General features: G+C 49.1%; 1 protein-coding gene across 1 annotated transcript in view; it reads right to left on the bottom strand.

Moving 5' to 3' along the window:
• Positions 1-22,441, bottom strand: part of Tgfbr3 (transforming growth factor beta receptor 3) — a 123,241-nt gene that overhangs the window by 51,307 nt on the left and 49,493 nt on the right. The window contains exon 4 of the mRNA XM_021637895.2: positions 7,412-7,549. Within this exon, the coding sequence (XP_021493570.2) occupies positions 7,412-7,549 (138 nt within the window). The remainder of the gene's footprint in view (positions 1-7,411; positions 7,550-22,441) is intronic.

Consider the following 22,441-nt stretch of genomic DNA (forward strand, 5'->3'; position numbering starts at 1 on the left):
TTCATGCTGTGTCCACGCCGGCTCACATCCATGGCATCAGTCTCTCCCGGAAAGTTCTATCTTCAGCTCCTCTTACCTTCCCTACAGCGGTCCAAGGCAATTCCTGCAGTAACTCTTTGTTATATCCCCTACAGGGTCCACTGCCCCGAACCTCTGGCTGACACACTTTCTGTGAATGGCTGATACAAGCCCCAGGAGAAATGGAGCTATACTCTGGCCCACTGAGCAACCAAACCCAAGAACGGTTAGGGAACACAGGGCCTGAAGGCCACGTCCTTGGGGAGAAGCAAAGGAGAAGGCCATAAGCCACACACACTGGTCTGCGTCCTTCGGGACCTTCCAAGCTAGATTCCTGCGCCCCCACCCCCATTTTCTCATTTATAATCCACTCTCTGTGGACGGCCAGGATGGTGTCCTCTGCCAAAGCTAAGAAAGTTGAACTAGGCACATCTAACCTCAATGATGAAATGGCCCCCCAGGGGCTAAGGATATATGTGTAATTAAGCAAGGCAGCCTGTGGAGCAGAGCCAAAAGTAGGCCAACCAGGAGCCCAGAGGAAGGCGTGTACTTGGGGAAGAGGTCAAAGAAACAATGTCTAAACCCTTGCCAAGAGAACACTGCAGAGCCTACATCCCAGCTCTGAAGCCATTTACAATAGACATGGTTAGAGTGAGGCCTCTGCTCACCTCTCCTCATGTCCCAGTTGGCTGTGAAGTCCCAGGCTTGGGATAGCCATTAGTGGCTCCATGCTAGACACCAGGGTGACAGATGACACATAGCCATGTCTTCAGGTCAGGCCCCAACAAGGCCCCTGTTTGCTGTTCTGAAGAATGTTGCTACTAATACCGAACCAAGCCTGCCACTCTGCCTCTGCATCATACAGTAAAATAGTCACAGGATTGCCGCAGAGGTGGAATAAAGTAATATGTGCAAATACTCTGGAGCATTCAGCAGCGATGCACACTGTTTAATGCTCATTAAATATAGGCATGCACGCATATCCTCCAAACAGGTCTCGAGGGCTCTGTGACAGACCTCACCAGAGCAGACGCTGAGCGTTCTTATCCAAACTCTAGGAAGGGATTTCTTTTGCCTGCACTCATGGAACAAAGCAATGTTGATCTAATCCCCTGGAACTCTAGACTCTCAAGAACGCTTCCTCACAGATAACGACAAAGGGACTAAAGGTCAAATGAGCTTTGGTCACTGTGGGCTTCAGGTAGAGGAGTCTTCGGCTTGGACTGTCACTCACAGTCCGATGGTACATGAATGACCATCATGGTATCATTAGCAGCTCAGGTTTGCGGAGAGGACTCCAAGCCACCGAGAAATAATGGCAAAAATAGAGTTTAAAATACAAATTCTACCCTGCATGTAGATATAATGAAGTGGTTCCAAAGCCAGAAATCTAGATGATAAGGACTGGAGATGCAGAAACCACGCTATGTCAAATACACTGGACAGTCTGGACCCAGGAAGGAGTTTGGCCATTCCATAGTCATCCAGAAACGGGCTGTGCAGGCCGTTATAGGAACTGTATCACAACTCCACCCTCTGCAGCTGGGCAGAGCCGAGTGCTTGCACACCAGCACCCCAGAGCCTCCTGGGAGGCAGCTTCCCCGTCATCCCAGGATATGAGAAGAAAACGTTAAGCAACACTCACTTTTCTTCCCACATGGCTCTCTGAGGCCATCCAACCTGCTACCCAAGGCACCAGAGATTAACGTTTGACATGATCACCCAGCGCCCGGGCAGGGCAGATGCACCAGGTCACCAGATTAGCGGACACAAGGAAAAACCAGTCTTCCCTTCAATGGGCCCAAGTTTGTTTAATCTCAGTTTGTTGAATGAAAGTGAAGGTTTCACAGGGCTGGGCCTACACTCAGACATGACCCAAAACACCTGAGGGCCAGGAAAGTCCATGCTGGCCGAGCCCCCTGACAGGACGTCTTGCTCAGGAAACCGTGAGAGGGCAGAGCAGGGGCCCGGGGCCACTCGTCCACAGCAGCATCCAGCGCCATCTCTGGTGCTTGAGGGTGAAGGCCAGGAGGGCCTCTCCAACCCTCTCTGCAGCAGCTTTACCAGCTGAAGCTGGCCTGGCTCCAGCGCTGTGGCTGCCACAGTGACATTTCGGAAAGGCTCTCTTCCCACAAAGGGGCAGAAACTCATTCCTAGGAACTGCGGTGGTTGACTGACCCCAGCTCGTGAAGAGATCAACCCTATACAATTAAGGCTTTTCGGGACGAGCCACAAAAACCCACAGATAAGCAGCCTCTTGAGGAGAAATGCGTGGTACACAACCACTTGGAACCTCCTCAGGACACAATGAGTCATCCCACCAGGGATCTGAGAAGAACCACCGCGGGTCTGTGTTTGTTTAATCTGCCTTCAGGAGAGAGTTTACTTGGGGAGAGATCTCACTGGCAAAGCTGGGATGATACAGCCAGAACCCTGCTTTACTGGGGTGACATCTCCAGCCCCACGAAAGCTATGTGTGTTTCCAGGCCCAGCCCGTTCCCTGCACGCCACTCCCTGGGGTCCCCTCCTGGAGGCTGCGACCTAGGTGCACGGGGAGGACGACGAGTCCCGTTCTCTCCAGCTTCGGGATCTGAACAGCCCTACATTTTTATACTGCACCCCACTCCTGACTTTCTAGCGATCCCTGCTGACCAGTGGAAGGCCCCCTGAAGGGGTCTGCCTCCTCCTTCCCTGTGGTCTCGGTGGCCATTCACCTCCAGCCCACAGGCAGAAAAAGGGACGCTGAGTCAATTAGCAGCTCATACGTAAAATATCATTCGAGGTATGCTAATTTTGTGGGCTCCCAAGTCTGGGAGCAGAACTGCCAGGGAAGGACATTAGGGAGCTTTTCTGCATTTTGTGTTTTCGATCCAGATTTTTAAATGCAGTACAATAGAACCCAGAGGATTTTCAGTGTGTTTGTTTTAAGGTCCCTCCTCCACAGCGAGCGTGCCCCAGTTCCTCTCAGGCACATCTGCACACAGCAGCCCTCAGTCACACATGGCGTGGCTTGCAGGAGGTGGAGGCTGCGCTTGCGCTGTGCTCGGCTGCACTGCCCTGAGCTCACATCTGGGGCTGCTTAACAACTGATTGGAAATTTAGCCTTTCGATTTCCAGTTAAATACTAGGCACAGGAAAACAAATAGCACTTGTTTTCACTGAGTCTTGTCAGGCATCCAAACTGCAGGGCAGGCCAGAGAGCAGCCTGTGGTTTGGTGGCAGAGGCCCAAACCCTCCGCCTCCCCACCCCCTCCAGCACGAGCAAAAGGAAGAAACCAGATTTTGGCAGCAGGACGTTTCAAGCACCCTTCCCCCTTCTTTGGGCATGCGGAGCTGTTTTTTAGATATTCAGTGTGTTCCTGGTATTAATTTACATTTTTTATTAGGATTAAGTTTTGATTTGTTTTTAATCCAAAGCCGAAGAATAAAGTTCGGCTCCCCTCGCCGACTCCCGCTGCCTTGCCTTGTTATTTACTTGGATTTGCTGCGGAGGGCAGGGTTCTGTTGCTATCCTCTGTTTCCAGTTAAGTTAGAAGGCGGTTTTCCAGCAGCTGTGTTAGCAAAGCACCGGCTTGAGAAAGCTGGGGGAGCTGTGGGGACCAGCTTCACCCTGTAGCTGTGGCATGGGAACTGAGGCCTGTGCAGCTCAGGGCCAGGAACAGGGATGTTCACCAGTTAGTGCAGGGGCCAGGTCCAGTACACAAAAAACTGAGTTTCCAGAAAAAAATTAATTAAACTTGGATTTTCAGATAAAGAATGGATCCGTTTCAGTAGTATAATCATGTTGTACAGGCGTACTTCGGCAAACTGTTTAGTGTTTCTCTGAAACTCAGCTTTAACTGCAAGCTGGCATTCATATGTCAAACTGCAGTCACTGTCCTGTGAGACCAGCCTCTACGCCCTCCTACTCCCCATCTGGCTGCCAAAGATAGTCAGTTTTCGTTCCTGATGGCTGGGAAAGAAAGGAATCACGGGACAGCAGTCCCGAGAGAGCATATCGCTGAGGAAGGGCCCTCAACCTTGAGGTGTCCGAATCTTAGACTCCGTGTCCTGCCGTAACCAGCAGGCGAACGACTAACTGCAAACTTAAAAAAGGAAACAGCCACCTCCAGGTAGCTCCTGCAGCACTGGACTGCAGCCTGCACACCAAGCCTGCATTCGACGTCATGATGAGACGCTTACGTCTTACTATCACAAATCACTTCAATTACAGAGCACATGTGCTGCAGGGCGGGTTCTCTAGAAAAGTCACCCCGAGGAAACCGTGAAAGAAAAAATGACGTAAGGTATTAGAGCTCGTGGGGCAGTTCCTGAAAGGTACTGAGTACTAAAGCAGAGAAATAATAACGACGGCCACTACGTACACAGACCTCTGTGAGTTCAAGGCCATCCCAGTCCACACAGTATACATAGTATACACCAGAGCTCTGTGAGTTCAAGGCCATCCTGGTCCTCACAGTGAGAATAGTACCAAGTAGGGCGGGCTTAGGAACAGAAGTCGCCTGTGACCTGAGCACAGCGTGGAGGGAGAAGAGTGGAAGGACTCCCACAAGGTACCCCACTACCACACCCTTATGATGGGATGTACGCCCCCCAAAACGTGCCAAACAAAACAGAGACATTTGAAATGTAAAGGCACAAGTCAAACTCTTGACAAGATTCACCTTACATGTGTACATATGTGTGTGTGTGTGTATATATATATATATACATATATAAATATGACAGATGTCAGAGGTGTTAAATGCTTCATTTGAAATTACTTGAGATTTATAGCAGAATGGTATGTATTCCAGAGACATAGCTTTTAACAACACCTACCTCCTGTCTTTTTTTGGAGCTGTTTCCCCCTTAACCCCAAGCCCGTTCTGGAGGAAAGGTAGGGCAGCTACCGAAGGCTGAGCTGCTAATTTCTCCGGCCATTTTCTGACCCACGTGGATTTTAGTCATAGTCACCCTAGGATGGGCTCCAGCCTTTCTTGCACTCATGATTCACTTTAAAAATATATATATTTAATTTTATAAACTTTATTATAAGGAAGAACCTTGCAAATTAAAAAAAAAAAGTTACACACCAAAATTAACGAGACACAGATCTATCCTCACAAAGAACGTCCACACAGATCAGACAGGGATTCCGAAGCTGTGGAGCCTACTCTGGGCCCAACACTCTCACCATCAAGTCTGTTGTTCTGCACCTACGCACTATCAACCGCACAGACTCCTGGAAAAACAATCCGTTTTACCTCTTCTCCCAGAGCTCCTGCCCATCACCCCTTCCTCAGCCCGATAGTTACGCTTTTCTCTGCTGTTACGCTGTACCACGTGTGTCCTTGCTTACACATACATACATTATTGGCTCGAGTCTGCATAGGTGCTTCTTTTTCCTTATTGGAACTGTAGAACTCACTTTTTAAAAGCTTTTTAAGGTGTTTTATTTTATGCGTACGATTGCTTTACCTCTACCTGTGTCTGTGCCCCACATTCACGCCTGATGCCTGAGGAGGCCAGAAGGGGGCATCACGACCCCTGGGTCTGGAGTTGACATGGTGTGAGGCACCACGTGGGTGCTGGGAACTGAACAGAGCAGTGTTCTCAGCCTCAGGCATCTCTCCAGATGACGCACTCTTTATACAACTCACTAGCTCTGTAAGACATTGCTCCACTTGGGTCTGTCCAACCTGTCATCATCATGGGGTCCAGCTGCACGCATTTCTGGCAGGATTGCTGCCAAGGTGTGCTGGCTAACTCACGTCAACCCAGTCTAGAGGTATCTGAGAGGAGGAGCCTCCCTTGAGGAAAGGCCTCCGTGGGTTCCAGCTGCTGGGATCTTAGTCCGTGATTGATGGGGAGGGCCCAGCCCACTGTGCATGGAGCCATCCCTGGGCTGGTGTTCTGGTTCTATGAGAAAGCAGCTGAGCAAGCCATGGGGAGCAAGCCAGTGAGCAGCACCTCCATGGCCTCTGCTTCTGTCAGCTCCCCCCTCTAGGCTCAGTTCCTGCCCTCACTGCTTTTGGGGATGAGCAGGTGCAGGGAGCCATGGGTAAAATAGCCCCTCCCTCCCCACCTTGCTTCAGTCATGCTGTCTCATCACAGCAGGAACCCCAAGACACGGGACCCTTCACTCTTTCTCACTTACAGACACACAGTGGTTATCTGCCCCAGAATGGTGTCATGTCCGACGTTTGCTTAAAGCACTGCTGAAGATTCCCCACTGTCTGTCATTGCTATTCTCTTCTCTAATTAATAAGTAATTTGTGAGAAAGTACTTAGAGTATCTGAATATACTCTCCTTTTAAATCCCCCTGTTCCGGTAATTGGACCTAGCATCTACTGAAAATTCTTGTCTGGTCAACTTTCCCTGTGATGGCTGCATAACAACATTCTAACCCCACCCTTTCTTCTATTTGTATTTAATTAGCATTTTACTACAAAGAAGAGCTACCCCCATCTCTTCTATTTTGCATGTTTATTCACCTACCAGTTATGTGGGGCCTTACGTTATTCAGCAAACACTTCCATTGGCTAAAATGTCCTTCATATACAAGTGACAGGAACTAAAGTCACGTGGGTGGCGAGACTGACTCTAGGCAAAAGTAGAACCGTTCACTTACAGGTGAGATTCTGGGAGCCCGAGGCTCAGTGAGGGAAACCACTCCCTCACACGTGACCGTGGAGATGACCGCAGAGCGCTCATCAGACATGATATCACAGCCCAAACATTTCATCCAACAACCATCTACTTCTCCACAGCCAGCGAACACGAGCATTCTGGCAAACTCCAAAGCATATGATTTACAAACAGGAGGTGATGTTTGGACCATTCTGCAAGAGCCAGGCTCCAACTTTAAAAAATAAAATAAAATAAAATACAAATGATTTCATGCTTGGAGCTCACTGTGTCACTTTCTCAACAAACAGCTCCTCGTATCAGAAACGAGGCCTGGGATACACAGAGAGCCTTGGGCTTGTGTGTTTATCTTGTGGTTAGAGACCACACACCCAGAAGCTGTTTCCAGCTTTGACAGTGCTCAGAATGCCACAGGCAGAAGAGACCAGCAGGGCTCAGGCCTCAGAGTATGAGGACCGCTGTGCAAAGGAGGCCTGACTGTCTCCACAGAACTCACTGTGGGTGGCATATGCTTTCTTCAAACTCTTTCCCACACCATCCAAACATCCCCTCAGGTGCACACAGAAATGCAGCACCTTTGGTATCCTGTTTTCAAACCCTTTGTGATCTGGGCTACACACAGTTATAATCCTAGCATTCAGGACTCCGAGACAAAAGGACTGAGTGTTTGAAGTCAGGCTCGGCTGCACAGCAAGAAATGACTCAGTGCCTTACAGAAATCAAGACCTTCGATCATTTGGGGAGGGGGTGTTGAACACTTACCAGGAAGTGTCTGGGGACGCCAGCAGCCAGTCTCTCCGTCTTCAGATGCCAGACCAGGGGCTGTGGGGAGCTGAGCAGGAACACGACAGGTTTGTGGTGAGTGTGCACAGAGGAGATGGGGTTCAGATGCAGGGTGACCTAGAAGACAGTAGACAGCGGGGAGCTTAGTGCTGGCTCCCAGCACCCCGACACCTCACACCTCACTGCCCAGAGCTGTGACACAGCTCCCAGCACACACGGTGATTGAATACGGCTGGTTCCCGGCCACTGCTTCGCTACCTAGTGGCTGTGTCCTACAGTCAGTCCCATTACTCACAAGCACACAGAATACTTTTTTTGACACCAAACTGGTAACAGGAACAAAAACTACCCTCCCTCGGGGATTCCTGAGTCTTCAAGCCAGAAACCTAAGCTGAAATTACAGAATAGGATCTTCTGCAGGCAAGCTCCCTCCTATCCCCACCCCAAGGCCCACAGAAAGGACTTCCTTCTCGCCCAGGTAGCTTCCAACCTCTACAAAGTCAGGTGGGCTCTGCCAAAAATCAAACCAAACCAAACAAAACAAAACAAAACGTGCTGAGAGGGAAGAGAGGGGCTGGCCAGAGCTGTCTTCTTCCTTCCAGCTGCCAGCATGAAGGGGCTTTCCAAAGAAATGGAGCCCAGAGGTCCGACGGAATATAATGACTACAGAGGCCTGGGGGATGGCTCAGCTCACCACCTGCCACTACAGCTCCAGAGGGCCTGAGGCCTGTTCCGGCCTCCGATGGCTCCTGTACGCACCCGAACTCACCCAGACACCTGGGCACAGCATTAGAAGCGACGACACGAGGGCTGCCGGCCCACTTCTGCCTTCTTTTGTAGGAACAATCCAGAACCAATTTCATTTATCACAGTACCCAAGCACCGAGCTTCTCCTGTCTTTCAAAAGATAATGCTTTAGCTTATGCTAAGCACCCTCTAGACATCAGTAAAATATACTCTGCCTTTCCTGATACCACAGGGCACATTATTCTACATATAGTTTGCACATACATGTATAATCCTATCACTGGGTAACTACTGAGCATGCCTGTCTTAATTTCCACAACAGACTACACACACAGATGTACCCTGAACTGAGGGCTGTGTATGTTTCAGGCAGCAACACGACTGCTTCACTGTAGCCAGTCTGTAAACGTACATGTAACCCCAAGGATTAAAAAGAGGCTGAAGAAATTGCTAAGGTCAAAGGGCTTAGCTGGCTAATTTGCAGCAAAATACAAAAACATAAACAATGCTTGGACTGTTGGGAGCTACTTCTGTACACGGGGCCATTTTTAGACTTGGAGTAAGCACATCACTGAACCCAAGTACTAAATAAACTGTCACGCCAGCCACAGCTACAGCAAAGTAGTGCGTCCCTTGGATGCCGACACACACTCTGGAGTCACTGTCCTCGTGGAGAAGTAAACAGACCGATAACCACTGGAAAGCAGATGCAACAAGCAGAGGGGGGGCATCCAGACTGCAGCCCTCCCCGAATGCCCGTGACAGGGCGGACGGGGCGCAGCACCAGCACCCGCCAACTCCCACGCTCCACAGACCGAAGCAAGAGGCAGCAAAGGGTCCCTTCACCGAGCACCTGCAAGGCCGGAGAACAGGGACGTTGACGCTGTTCCTCTTTGCAGCCGGTCCTGAGGCAGCAGTTCTTCTTAAAGCTATTACACATGCAACAGCTTCACTCAACCTGAATACAAATCAACAAATGCGCGTCTCACATGAGCAAGAATATTTTTCAGCTTATGAAATGAGAAGACGTAGGAAACAGATACTGGCGTTTGCGTCCAAAGTTTCCCAGATGTTCTGAGTGTCCAGGCCTGGCTCAGACAGTCAAGAGAAGATTTCTAAGAAGCTGAGCTCGGAGTTTTCCTGGAAATGGCTCCTTCTTCAGCATGTGGCCATGTCTGGCCAAGATGAACCTCTGCCTCTGGCACAGAGGTCCCAGGCAAAGCCCCAGAACCATTTGGCAAAGAAGGATTCACACTATGGTTGCGAAATTAAAAGAAAAGTTGGCAGGGACACGGAGTCCCGTGAGCTCAGGCTAGCCTAATCCTCAGAGGCCTTCCTCTCCTCTTCTTCCTCCACCTGAGCAAACCCTGCAGAAGGAAGGGTACACACAACCCAGCAAAAGCAGGACAGAACTTGAGAACACAGTCCAAACATCTAAAAGAATCCTGCGCTAACTTACCTATTTTCTTCTAGGCTGAAAAACAGAAAAGAAAAAAAAAAGGTAGAAAAAGAAAAAAAAAATCCCTCTTTAGGATCAGTAATGGCTTAAAAACGACAATAATTACAAAGCAGATGTGGTGGTGCACACCTGCAATCCAGCACTCAGGAGGCTGAGGCAGGGGGACCAAAGGTTCAAGCTACTCCACCCCCTCCAAATTAAAAAAAAAAAAAAAAACCACCCTGCGGACATTTTCCTGGTTAGATTGCCTTGGTAGAAGTCCAGAGAGCAGATCGGAGGCAGACTGCAGCCAAAACATGTGACAGGCGGTGAGCAAAACCTCTAAGAAATCCAAACGCAAGTTTGAAGAGTTCACCCTCAGTCCTTCATCCGAGTCACATGCAAAAATGCACACGAAGCTTCAGAAGTCACAGGAACTCAGTGGAGGGGAGACGTGAGGTAGGGGCCGGGGGACTCGCAGGAAGCCCCTGAGTGAGGGCACACTGTCACCGGGGCTGACAGTGTTCTGAGTCGCACGGCACTGAGAACACGCCGGAGTCTGAGCCCCCTCTTCATGCACACCCAGGAGAGCACAGAGATCCTGCAACACCGTGAGGGAAATGCACCTAGAACCAAGATGAAGAAGCCGCTGCCCGAGAGCAGGACAATCGTAGAGCAGGAGTGGAGGCCAAGAGGCTTGAGCTAGGATGCGCACGCTGGCCCTGGAGCTCAGACCAAGCAGATGGACAGCTCGGGGTCGTGCCTGGAGCTGCTGTTCTCACATCACTTCATACTCAGTCTTCACAGAGTCCAGCTGAGTTGCCTCTCTAACCTTGTGTCAAACTGCACTAATGGGCCACAATCCAATTCTGACACAGCCCCGTGTCACACCTTCCAGATCCGACAAAAGGATGGACCTAGTCGGCCTAATCATGTCTCTGCCTGTACTGAGGTTATCTGTGTGCAAACCTTTATGAAGAGACTTAAATTGGAACTGAGTGTGCCTGTAGCCCCTATACGGCTTCACAGGGCCTCTGACAGAAGGCCGCCCTTCCTGCCTCCTGTTCTGGGGGTGTGCCCTGATCCACTGCACCAAAAGGACAAGGACAGGGCAAAGTTCTCAAAAATCTTGTGATGGAGACACCATCTTGATGCCTCCTCCTTTTCCCTGCTTTCCTTCCTCTCCACCAACCTTCCTTTGTGTAGGAGGCAGGGTGAAACTATGTAGCCGGAGCTGGCCTTGACCTCACACACAATAATCCTCCTGCCTCAGCCCCCTGAGTACTGAGATTTGCGGTATGTGATGCCACGCCCAGCTGGCCTCGCCATTTTCTAAATATTACCGTTGGCAAGAAAACAACTCCACATTTATTCAAATTCTACAAGTCACCATGAAAATGAGCGATGCGTTCACAGGTTGAGGGAGAAACCTACTCCTTATGGCAAGATGCCATCAAATTGTTTTGAATTTACTGGAATTCAGAGTCTCCAAGCAAGAATTCCTATCATAGAGATTTCAAAAGCTTTCTTTAAGTGAGACCCTGCCCCCGCTCCTAGGGTTTGTTAAGACAAACAGAGCAACGGTGCCCACAGCAACTGATGTGTGGCCTCAGAATTGTCCAGTTTTGCTACGTGTCACGAGGTTTTAGTCCAACATTTCTGAGACTTGGACTAGCGTCCCCTCTTCCCCCCCCCGTGGACCCGAGGAGCAATGAGGTCATCTAAAACCCGCCTCGGGAGACTTCTGTTATCTGAACCCGAACCCAGTAATGTTCCAAAATGGATGAGTCAATAATTAGTTTACATTCTAGATAAGAAAAGGAACACCAGCAGCGTGCCTGTGACCATGATCTGTGAATACACATCCTCTGTCCCCTCCGCAGAGGGGGACGTCACCCCACAGTGCTGGTAACTGAAACCCCGTGACACTTTCTCTCCCGGCCCCCGGATGCTACACACTGCTTCAAGATGCCAGGCTCCCACGGCTGGCCTCAGGGTTCACTTATGTTTGGGCACTAGTACTCCTAGGAGCATTAGTGAGCCCTGCATGGTCTGAGGCGCTCTAAATGGTCTTCCCGGAAGAGCCCTGACAACTGACGCTGTGACTCCCGGACTGTCCCCTGCCACCTTAGAACTGCTGGATAAAGACTGTCTAAAACATCCGTGGAAGGGGGGATTAAGAGTTTTTACGCTGCTCTGATTCTGTAAGGCTGTTAGTTGGTCTTGAGCTCATGGTCTCTGCCCATCCCCGGGGATCCTGGGGCCATCTCTCTGATCTCTCTGGGGAGGGGGTAGTGCCCGCACAGGACCTCGAGCCTTCCCCAATGGTTTCATCTTGAAGCCCTTTACTGAGCGGCACAGGAGGAGCACAGTCAGTGAATTCCCAAACTGAGCCCTTCCCCCAAGAAGAGTTTGGATTCCCTGGGAGTGTCTTAAAATAATCTAATATAGTGACACAAAGGGGAAAAACCCTGGAAGTCTGCAATTTGATGCAGAAATAAGTCTGTCTTCTCGACTCCGTGTTTTGAATGCCCTGGAAAAATACTAGGAACTAAATTTGGGTTGGGGGTGGGGGCATGAACGCACATAAACAGAACAGTATTTCTGAAACTATAGGTCATGACCCTCCGAAGGGTCCCGGGAGCTTCCCACAGGGTTCCAACAATCCTGGACCTCCCTTCCCAGAGAGGCCTACAGCGGAGCTACTGCAGGGGCGGGGAACGGAGACGCTGGCCTAGGTGTGTTCTGCTGTGAGGACATATCTGAGGCCCTCAGCAGGCCACCAGCCCCGGCAAACCCGAAGATGCTTTCCTGTCGCCCTTCCATACAAAGCCTAGCTGTGCAGACAGTGTGCCATGTCCCTAATACATCAAGGTCCTATCTTTACACCACAGCTTTGGCTTCAAGTACGGGACAGCCAAACTCCCAGGAGACTGTCTCCAGAGATTTATGGTGGAGATTTTAGGCAGAGCTGGGAAGTTCCACGGGACTCTACAAATGCCTGTCCCCGTCATCAGATTGTGAAATCCTCAGTTCTGCAGCCTTGTGCCCAGCACAAGGCCAGACACCTAGGAAGACAGCAACAAGTTAAAAAACAAAACAAAACACAAAAAACAAACAAACAAAAAAAACGAATACAAGGAACCATAAATAAATTTCATTAATATTAATGAAATGTGACTGCAGTAACGGTCGTGAGGTCGCATTGTCATGATTTTCTAGCCAAGAGGCGAGGCATCTCAGCAAGAGAACATTTCACCATCAAGGACAAGCTGAAGACCAAAGCAGGGTCAGGAAAACAAGTGGATCCCAACCACTCAAATGAGTCCTGGGGCTGCTGGGCTACACCCCAAGGCCACAACTGGTCAGCCTCGGAGACAGGTGCCATGGTGGACCCAGCCCAAGTGCAGGTGAAAACTGCCATCTTCCAGGAAATGACAACATGGAGGCCCGGGGGTCCTAATGGATGTGAAGCTTGTGCTACTATCATCAGGGTCATTCTCCAGCCTCATTCCAACGAAGGGACCGGTGTTCAGTGGTAATTTATCCAGTCGTGTGGCTAGAAGATGGCAGCGCCAGGAACAGGATCAATGTGTCAGTCTCTGTCCCCACAAACCATGCACCCATCCTCTCTCCTTGCGAGGGAAGAGGACCTGGCAGTTTGGGCGACAATGTCAAACTGTTTTCCTGCTGGAAAATAATGAAAGAGAGGAGGAAAGGGAGGGGGCACCAAATTCTGAGAAATCCCGAGAGAGCTCAGAGCTGCTCAGAGACCAGTGAAGAGTTAAGAGGCTGGCCGCTCCCAGGGTGGGCCGCAGCCCCAGCCAAGGCTGGGGTGCTTGGAGAAACTCCCCTCCACTGACCCTGAAAACGCCTTCCCTGTGCTCACTGCTGTCATGGGCGAACGACCCCTGGGATGCCGTGAGTAGCTTGTGAATCTTAGTCCATTGGGCGTGTCTCAGAGCTGCACACGTGGGACCGTAGAACCAGGGAGAAGGATCATCGTGTGAACACAGGGCTCTGTGGATCTGCAGGAGCAATTCTCCTCGCGGTCTCCATGAGCCACAGGGTGAAAGACCAACCACCACAGTAGGCCCCAGCTGATTCGGGCCGTAGACCCTGTCAGTCCCTGAGGAAACACACACTTCTCGTGGGAAAACCTGGGGATTCCGTGTCCTGGTCTGGGTTACGGGTTTCAGAGACTATCTCAGAGAAATAGGAGTTTCTGGGTCACACGGCTGCTCCTGAGAAGTCAGGAGGAGTAACTTGGAGCTGGACGTGGGAAATGTGTTGTCCTTCTGTCTGGGTAGCATCTTCCTAGTAAACAATCGTCTTCCTTGACCAAATGTCTCCATTTCTCTTTAGAAGCGTGAAATCTTAAGTGCTTCTCATTCAGAATGGCTATTGTGGTTTGAATGTTATCTTAGTCAGGGTTTCTAGTACTTTGAGGAAACACCATGACCAAAAAGGAAGTTGTGGAGGAAAGGGTTTATCTGGCTTCCACACTTCCACACTGTGGTCTATCAAGGAAGAAAGGCAGGACAGGAGTTCACACAGGGCAGGAGCCTGAAGGCAGGAGCAGATGCAGAGGCCATGGAGGTGCTGCTCACTGGCTTGCTCCCTACGGCTGGCACAGCTGCTTTCTCATAGAATCAGGACTTCCAGGCCAGGAATGGCTCCACCCACAGTGGGCTGGGCCCACCTCCATCTATCTTTAATTAAGAAACCTCCCCACAGGCCTGCCCACAGCCTGCTATTGAGGCATTTCCTCAATCACAGCTGCCCCCTCTCAGATGGCTATAGTTTGTGCCACACTGGCACAAATCCAGCCACATAACTGTGAACTGTCCCCCACAGGCTGTGTTTCAACTGTCACCCCCAGAACATTACAGACACTTTGGGAGATGAACAGAGCCTTGCTGAAAAACGTGGACAACTAGGCGTGGACTTAGAGACTTCACAGCCTGGGCCCACTTCCTGTCACAATTCAATGAGACCAACCGCCTCACGCGTCTGCCACAACAAACTGTCTGCTCTCAAACTGTGAGCCAACTTCTTCCCTTAACCGGATAGCCTTCCCGTATCTGTTCAGAGCAACTAAGTTTACTAATAAAACAGCCTGACATATGACAGAGCAGTTCAGTATCCAATGCTCACTACTTAACTGTTTCCCATGTAAGTGCTAAACACACCTGTGCCCCGCTCTGAGGACGGTGGAGACAGGACCGCTTTGGCTCACTGTGTCCCAGCAGAGTGGGGAAAACACGGGACCCGAATTCAGGAGACCCTGCCTCAAAGAAGCGAGTGGAGAGCAACAGACAAGAATGTCTCTTTTGGCATGTGTACACACATCTGTGTACATACACACACACACACACGTGTACACACACACACACATACACACACACACACAAAATATCTCAGCCCTTGTTGATACCCAAACAGAAGGAAAAAACTTAAGAGAAAGAATACACAAAAGACTGCAATGACACCGTGGACAACTCTTTACAGGTGAATCAAAAGCAAAGGCCATGGCAGGGCCTAGCAAAGGCCTGAGCATCAGGATGAAATGTGCAAACCGAACACAAACCATTTGGTTTTCAAGGTATAGAACTAAAATAAGATATTCGTTTCCGAGCAACAAAAATACTGTAGACCTATCAGATCTGTATGTATAGTTGGCCAGTTTAAATCATAGAGTATAATTCAGATTCTTGAGAATTTGTGAAGGTGATGGTGTAACATCAAAAGTAAGCCAATTGTTCTATCTGGTCTTTGGGTTCTTCTTTTCCCACCCCGTATCCCCATGCACCCTGGTTTCACCCTCTTACTAGAGGGAAAGAAGGATAGAGGAGAGACCTCTGAATCTAATTTCTTTCCTCTGTTTCTTCTTTGAGCACAACTACTAACAAACTGCAACCAGCCCCCAGAATGACCAACAACCACTGACCCTACCTTTCAAGGCAATAGCATTTATGTACCCTGTGAAAAGTTCCCAGAATTCCAAATGTCACACAACCGCAGAGACTATCTGCAGCTGTCAGAACCACACCCCTGCCAGAGCATAAGGCAAATCACAGTCGGCTGCTGCAGACAGTCCAGAGACCCCACCTCCCCACACCTGGGATTAGGACAAAAACACATTCTCATAATATTTCTGTGTTTTTAAAAATAAAAAACCAGAATTCCAGAATTCTCACTACTAATTATCTTCCAAGCAAATAATTAAAATACTTTTTTTTTCCAGATTTGACAAAGGAAAACATAAGGTTCTACTTAACATCTGGCAATACTATGTCAAACTTTTATTTCCATATATAATGTCAAACTGTCATATTTAAAATGAGCTTCATTTTTTGCTATTTCCCTAACTGCAAACTATTTTAAGTACTTCAGTTTTTAAATATATTTTTAAACTTGCATACAAGCTACTGGATAGACGGTGGCATTGTAAACAACGTTTCATAAAATGAGCTGACGGTGTCGTACTTCTCGTCCCCTCCGTGTGATGAACGTGGGGGCCTATCTGACTAAAAGGCTAAAGCTGCGTGCCTACTTGGTATTTCATACAAATAGAGAAAGTCCAAGCCACCCTGTCATAATGTGTCTCTAAGGGTTTTCTAATTTTACCAGAAGCTGGAAGCCCTAGAAATGCCAAGACTTTACTCCTTAAGCTGTTTTCTGATTCGGTTGGATCCCAAGAGTTTACGTGTATAGCTGCTGATCTTCTCATTGTCAACCTAACTAATGCGTGATTCTGCCTCTAATTAATACTCTGAAAATATCACTAAGAAGCAAATTAGAGCCCAAATGGGAAAAAGGAGAAATAGGGAGTGGGTTGCCTTACAAACACTTAGACCTCAATTATAAATGTAAATGCCATACTTCGCAGGATGTTGTTGAAGCAACCCAAATTCTCTGTGTGTGATCTTCAGACAGAGATAAAGGAGGTCAGATTCAGAATACAAAAATTTCCCTATTAAAATGTGATTTGACATAATTACATATGGCATTGCCATCAAATAAGCTTCTATTTAGTCATAAAGAGAAAAGCTGTATTGACATACAATCCAAGATGGATGAGCCTCAGAAATATGTGAAGTAAAACACACCAGACAGAAAACACTACAAAGCTGCATGTTTACGTTTTAACAAATGCTCAGAACCAGTGAGTCCATGAAGACAGAAACCAGACTGAAAACTGCAGACTCTGGGAATGAGGGAACATGGAGTTACTGGCAGGGGACTTCTGGATGATCATTCCGGTTGCACAACACTTTAAATATACAAACATCACTGAGCTGCACACTTCAAAACAGCTAAAATCCCTGTATTAATCAGAGTTCTTGAGAGAAACATAAACATCTCACAGATAAGATGCTAGCCACAGAGTTGTGACAGAAACCACACTTGAAGCATCTCTTTCTCTTTCTTCTTCCTCCTCCTCCCCTTCCTCTTCTTCCTCCTCTTCTTCCTCTTCTTCTTCTTTCTTCCTCTTCCTGTTGTTTTCCTTTTGTTCTGAGATAGAGTCTTACTGTATTTCTCAGGCTGGCCTCAAATTTGTTCTCATTCAGGACAGTCTCAAAGTTGAGATTCCTGTGCCTCAGTGTCCTGCACAGCTGGGATTGCAAAGACCCAGGACCACATTCCACTCATGTTTAGAGTCCCAAATGTCGATCTTTATGCAAGCTAGTGATTTGTGGTATAATACTCTTTCCCAACGCTGGGGGGTAGTGGGCAGGATCACAAAAGCAAAATGATTAGCATTCCAAGGTTTCTGTGTGGCTAGGATGTGACATTCGGGGTGTTAAATATGTTTCCAACTTGTGGTGGCCACCTTGCAGAGAGTACCAGCTACACAAAGATTCGCCATGGAACTGGCTTATGAAATCATGGAAGTTGAGGAATTCTGGGATCTACAGCTGGAAAACCAGCAGAAAATGCCATGTAACCTCTAGTCCAAGGGCCAAGTCTTGAGAACCTTGGAACCAGTGTTGAAAGTCCCAGGGTCCCCACAGGAGTTCTGATGCCCACAGGCAGAAGAGAAGGTGGGTTTGCCTGCTCTCTGCCTTTGTGCTGCCTGGACTCTGGGAGGACCGAACAGTGCCTGTCAGCATGGTGGTAGTTCTCAGCATGCTGGGCTCTTCTGGGAGCATCGGCCAGGGCCACTCAGAAATGATGTTTCCCAGCTATGTGCATAGCCCTTGGACAGTGTTAGCTGACACCTAAGTCAGTGATCACAGTGATGAACTGTACATGTAAAATACGGTTTGGACCTTCATATAGGGTGGACCGTTTTAAGCCTAAGAGCTTAAAACGGGGCCTAAAAGGAAACAGATAAAAATCTAGGCCTGCTGTTACACACTTTTAACTCAAGGGAACTCTGTGGGTCCAAGGGTACTTGATCTATATTGTGACTTCCAGGATAGACTATATAGTGAGGGGAGAGAGGGAGGGAGGGAGGGAGGGAGAGAGGGAAGGATGGAAGGAGGAAGGGAGAGAGAGGGAGGGAAGAAGGGAGAAAAAGAGGGAGAGAGGGGGAGATTGAAGGAGGAAGTATGCAGACAAAAAGTCATATGGTAAATTGTCTTGTTTCTCTCATTTCTGAATTACTTAGACTTGACAGATAAGCAATTAATTAGAGATGTCCAGGGAGGCGGTTTGGTCAGCGAGGTCTCAGTTGGACTGAACGACCATGAAGCCCTCTGACCCGGAGTCTGACAACCCTGTAGCTTCACACAAACAGAGCTTCTGAATCTCTTTACCTAACTCCCACTTCATTTCCTCCCTAAAATGTCTCCTATATTTGATTTTTGACATCTTACACATTTGGCAATGTCCTAGAGATTGTTTCTCAACAGTGACTGTCAGAATAAAATGACAGTGACTTGAAATGAAAATTATGAGAACACTTTAGTATTTCACAAGGGGTTTGGAAAGCTGTCTTGGCAGGTCCAGGGCACACTGTCCTTGTCTAGGGACAAGGGAATCCAAGGGACTTTGGCCACTTGCTTAAAAGTCAAGATTGTGAAATTAAAAGAGCTTTACAAGAGCCATTTATTGTTTGCAAAGTATTATCAAATCTCTCCTAATTTTAAAAAGTATATTTTTAGTTATGTGTATGTTGTGTGTAGGGGGGGGTATGAGTGTGTGGGCTGAGCCAGCCCCTTTATCTCCTAATTTAAAAATAGCATAATTGCATGAGAATGCTGGGGTGACAAAGTAACTTATATTTCATACAAATGTAATTCTTTGTAATTAAGGTATAAGGGACAATTTTTTATCTCAAAGATAAAAACTTTTATCTCAGAGATAAAAACTTTTGTTGCATTTTCTAGACCATCAGAAATGTACAATATTCTAAGACACCCACAGATCAGAGCCAGAAACCCAGAAGTCAGATGGCTACCCACAGTCCGGCCATCAGTGCCCATACCCTGACACAAACAAGCTTTCTAACCAGCGTTAGTGAGCAGCAGATCTGTATGATTTTCATTTCCTCGTCTAATAACTTCCCACGGGCTACAGGAGGCTCCAGTGCCCCGGGAATAAAGTATGGATGAACAGTGGGTGCCTTTCCTCTTGGGGCGGGCACCAAGTGTTTAACTCAAGAGGAAGCTGTGCAGTTGGCACCTGCAGGAACCCTGAGCATCGACCAGACTAGCCTTCATCCCTTGAAGGACATGCCCATCAGGGTACTCAAATGACAGTGCGCATACGCGGTATCTCTACACCACCATTCCTAAAAACAAAACACCAGACAGTCACACCTACTCTTTTCAGTTCTTATGGTTATAACTGAAAGTTAATAAGGGACTAATGAGATGGCCCAGAGAAGCACACCTCAGCGGGCCATGGGATCCTGCCCTCTGCCTCTCGGACAATGAGGAGAACTGTCCCTCCTGTAAGCCTCATGTAAACCTCCGGGTCACTTTGCCTTTCTACGCTGTGGGCACCCTGACCAGTGGTGAGGGACGGTGACTCACAGACAGCCGGGCTGCCATCTCAGTGCTTCCCCACCCAGCGTGAGGCCCTCTCTGCACACACCGTTTTGACCAGTTTTAACATGGAGGTGACCACGGGACCTTGCACATCAGGGTCCGAGGACTGATGTGACCTGTGTCAATCACTCAGAATACCAAGAGGCAGGAGGTACGCGCTCTAGCCTTCCGCCTCCCTTAGGAGAATCACCAGCAGCTGTCCCCCATTCCTGTGGCCCCCATGGACAGACGCTGAGTCTCTGGTCCTCCAGACTCAAATGCGCCACGCCCTCCTCCTAAGCCAGCTCACCTCGCTGGCCACACAGAACCCAGCAAGCTTTCTCCCTCATTTGCACTCTTTCTTTCTCACTGTGGCTCCATCACCTTCCTCTGCCCCCATCCCAGCTGTTGCTAGATCCTTTGAATGCCAGTGTCTCTAGGACTCACTTGCCTCTGCCTCCAGCCAGACTTGGAGATGCTTCAAAGGCCCCATAGGATGGGGACAGCAGCAGGGAGCCGCTGTTTGGAAATACCGCACTCCAGGTCCTGTTTCCAAGTGTTTGTTGACACAAACTGACCACTGCTGGGCTTGCTTGGAAGACCTCTACCAGGTATGACACCAGAAAGGTTGGGACAGCTGTGGGGCCTTCAGTTTCCCCGGAGACAAAAGTTCCACGGAAGGCTACAAATCACCATAGCAACCAGACTACAAAAACAGTCCACAGGCCCGACCTCTGCTAAAGCAATTTGGACACCGTGAAAAAGCCAGGGCACCGGAATTGAAAGCTGATCAAAGTCAACACTGCTTCAAGCTCCATGTTGCTGCAGATTCCACGGCCTCCAGGCAAGCGTCAGAGGTCTGTGACCAAGTTGCCTGTCAGGGCCAAGATCTGCTGGCCGGACCTCCCGCCCCAGTGTGACGGCCTACATAGGAACTGGCAGCACAGTTTCCAAAACAACCATCTCAGACGGTCTAAGAGCAACAGGCAGGGTGAAAATGTACTTACTAGAGCAACTGCTGGTCCCAGCCCTGGATTACAGAACAGGTTTTTCTGATAAAATGTCACTTAGCCCAAGCTGACCTTGAGTGGACTGATTCTTGCAGATTTAAGGAAACAAAACAGAAACCTTCTCAAGCTGGCAAGGTAGGTCAGCAGGTAGCACATCATCGCTGGGCTGTTGCCGGATCCCAGCCTGCGGGTCCTACCCACGGCCACCCGCAACATCAAGACTGACAGAGCAGCGACTTTCCAACCCGGATCCCAAGGAATGACGTCAGAGCCCGTGTGGCTGAGCCATCACCCTCACAAGCGCTGGCTCACACTCATTTGTTTGCATATGAGACCTTGTCTCAAAACACTAAGATGGATGAAGGACATACAAGGGACAAACGCAGGGAGAGCAAGAGCAGCCGGTCTCCTTTCAACAACTGAGAAGATCCCTGAATAAGCTGCTGCAGCTTCTCTGACGAGTGTGAGCTCGTCCTGGAGAGCATGTCCTGCTCTTTCTCTTCTTTTTCCTTCCTTTTCTTAACTCACTTGGGGACAGTATGTGCCCTGCAGTTTTCCAGTTGACAAATGATGACGTGCAGCTGCTCCTAAGGCAGCCACCACTGTGGTGTCCCTCACAGCGGTGCCGATGAGGCCTCAGGTCTGGCTCAGTTATCTGGTCTTGCCAATTCCTTCAGAGATGCTGTTGGACAAGAGGGGTGGACGGCTGAGACTTCAGGAAGATTGATACCTGTGCCTCTGCTTTATACTGAAATGTGCAGCCTCTAATATATCAAAATACGGTTTTTAAAAGCCAGGAGGAAACGGAAATTTACACATTCGTGGTGCCAGGACCTAAATGTATAATCTTGATGGTATAAGTCCTTCCTAAGGGGAACAAAGGCATCCTGGTTTTAGGGCGCTGCCAGGAGCATGTGTGACATCTCCCTTTTTACCCAACTGCGGCTTCCTGGTGCACACACAAATCTCCATGTTGCCCCCTGGCTGCTCTGGGAGCAGAGAGCAAGGAGAGTGGAGCAGAGTCCATTGGTGGGCTTGGATACAGCAAAAACACTGGTAAAAAGCTACCAGGAGAGAATGAAACACTCACTTTCACTGAGAGAAGAAAGTCTGTGACATTCCGAGTATTGAGAAAACAAACCCGAATGTTTGCTGAAGTGTCCAAGGCTCCCAGCTATGGCGAGATGGGGATGAGAGCCCATTACCCACCCATCACCTGGCTTCTAGGCGGCCAGTGGGCTGTTCTCAGCCTTACACACACACACACACACACACACCGTCCTTACAGTTCAGGACCCTGGCTAACAATACAGAGACTAAGAAATCTGAAGCAGCAGCCCACCTGATGTGACGGCACACACCTGTAACCCCAGGACTAGGGTGGCCATGTGTTCAAGGCCAGCCTGAGCTACACTCTGAGACCTTGTCTCAAAACACTAAGATGGATGAAGGAACGGGAGGGAGAAAGGGGGAGAGACACAGCTTTCACTCTGCTCCTTTGTGGAAAGCACAGTGCCACGCTCTTTGCTGAGGTCCGGGGTACCCACTCTGCAGAGCCAGGAGCACAGGAAACACCAGACCAAAGCAGGGGACCGCTTCCCCGCTCTCCAGGGCTCACCTGCTGAGGGAAAGCAGCAGCTGCTGTGCCAGCTCTGCAACTCAGGCCGAGGGCCAAGTGTTTACTTTCAGAGGCTTAAAGACGCGCTCCCCTTAGGTCCTAAACTGCCCGGCCCGATGGTGAGGGTATTAACTCACTGGCCTTGTACTCACTGACCCGAGTACAGCTGGATGCCCGGCTCGGTGCAGGCTCCGAGACCAGCAGGCCCAAGCTGTT

This window comes from Meriones unguiculatus, chromosome 3 (genome assembly GCF_030254825.1).
Source record: "Meriones unguiculatus strain TT.TT164.6M chromosome 3, Bangor_MerUng_6.1, whole genome shotgun sequence".
NCBI classification, from domain to species: domain Eukaryota; kingdom Metazoa; phylum Chordata; class Mammalia; order Rodentia; family Muridae; genus Meriones; species Meriones unguiculatus.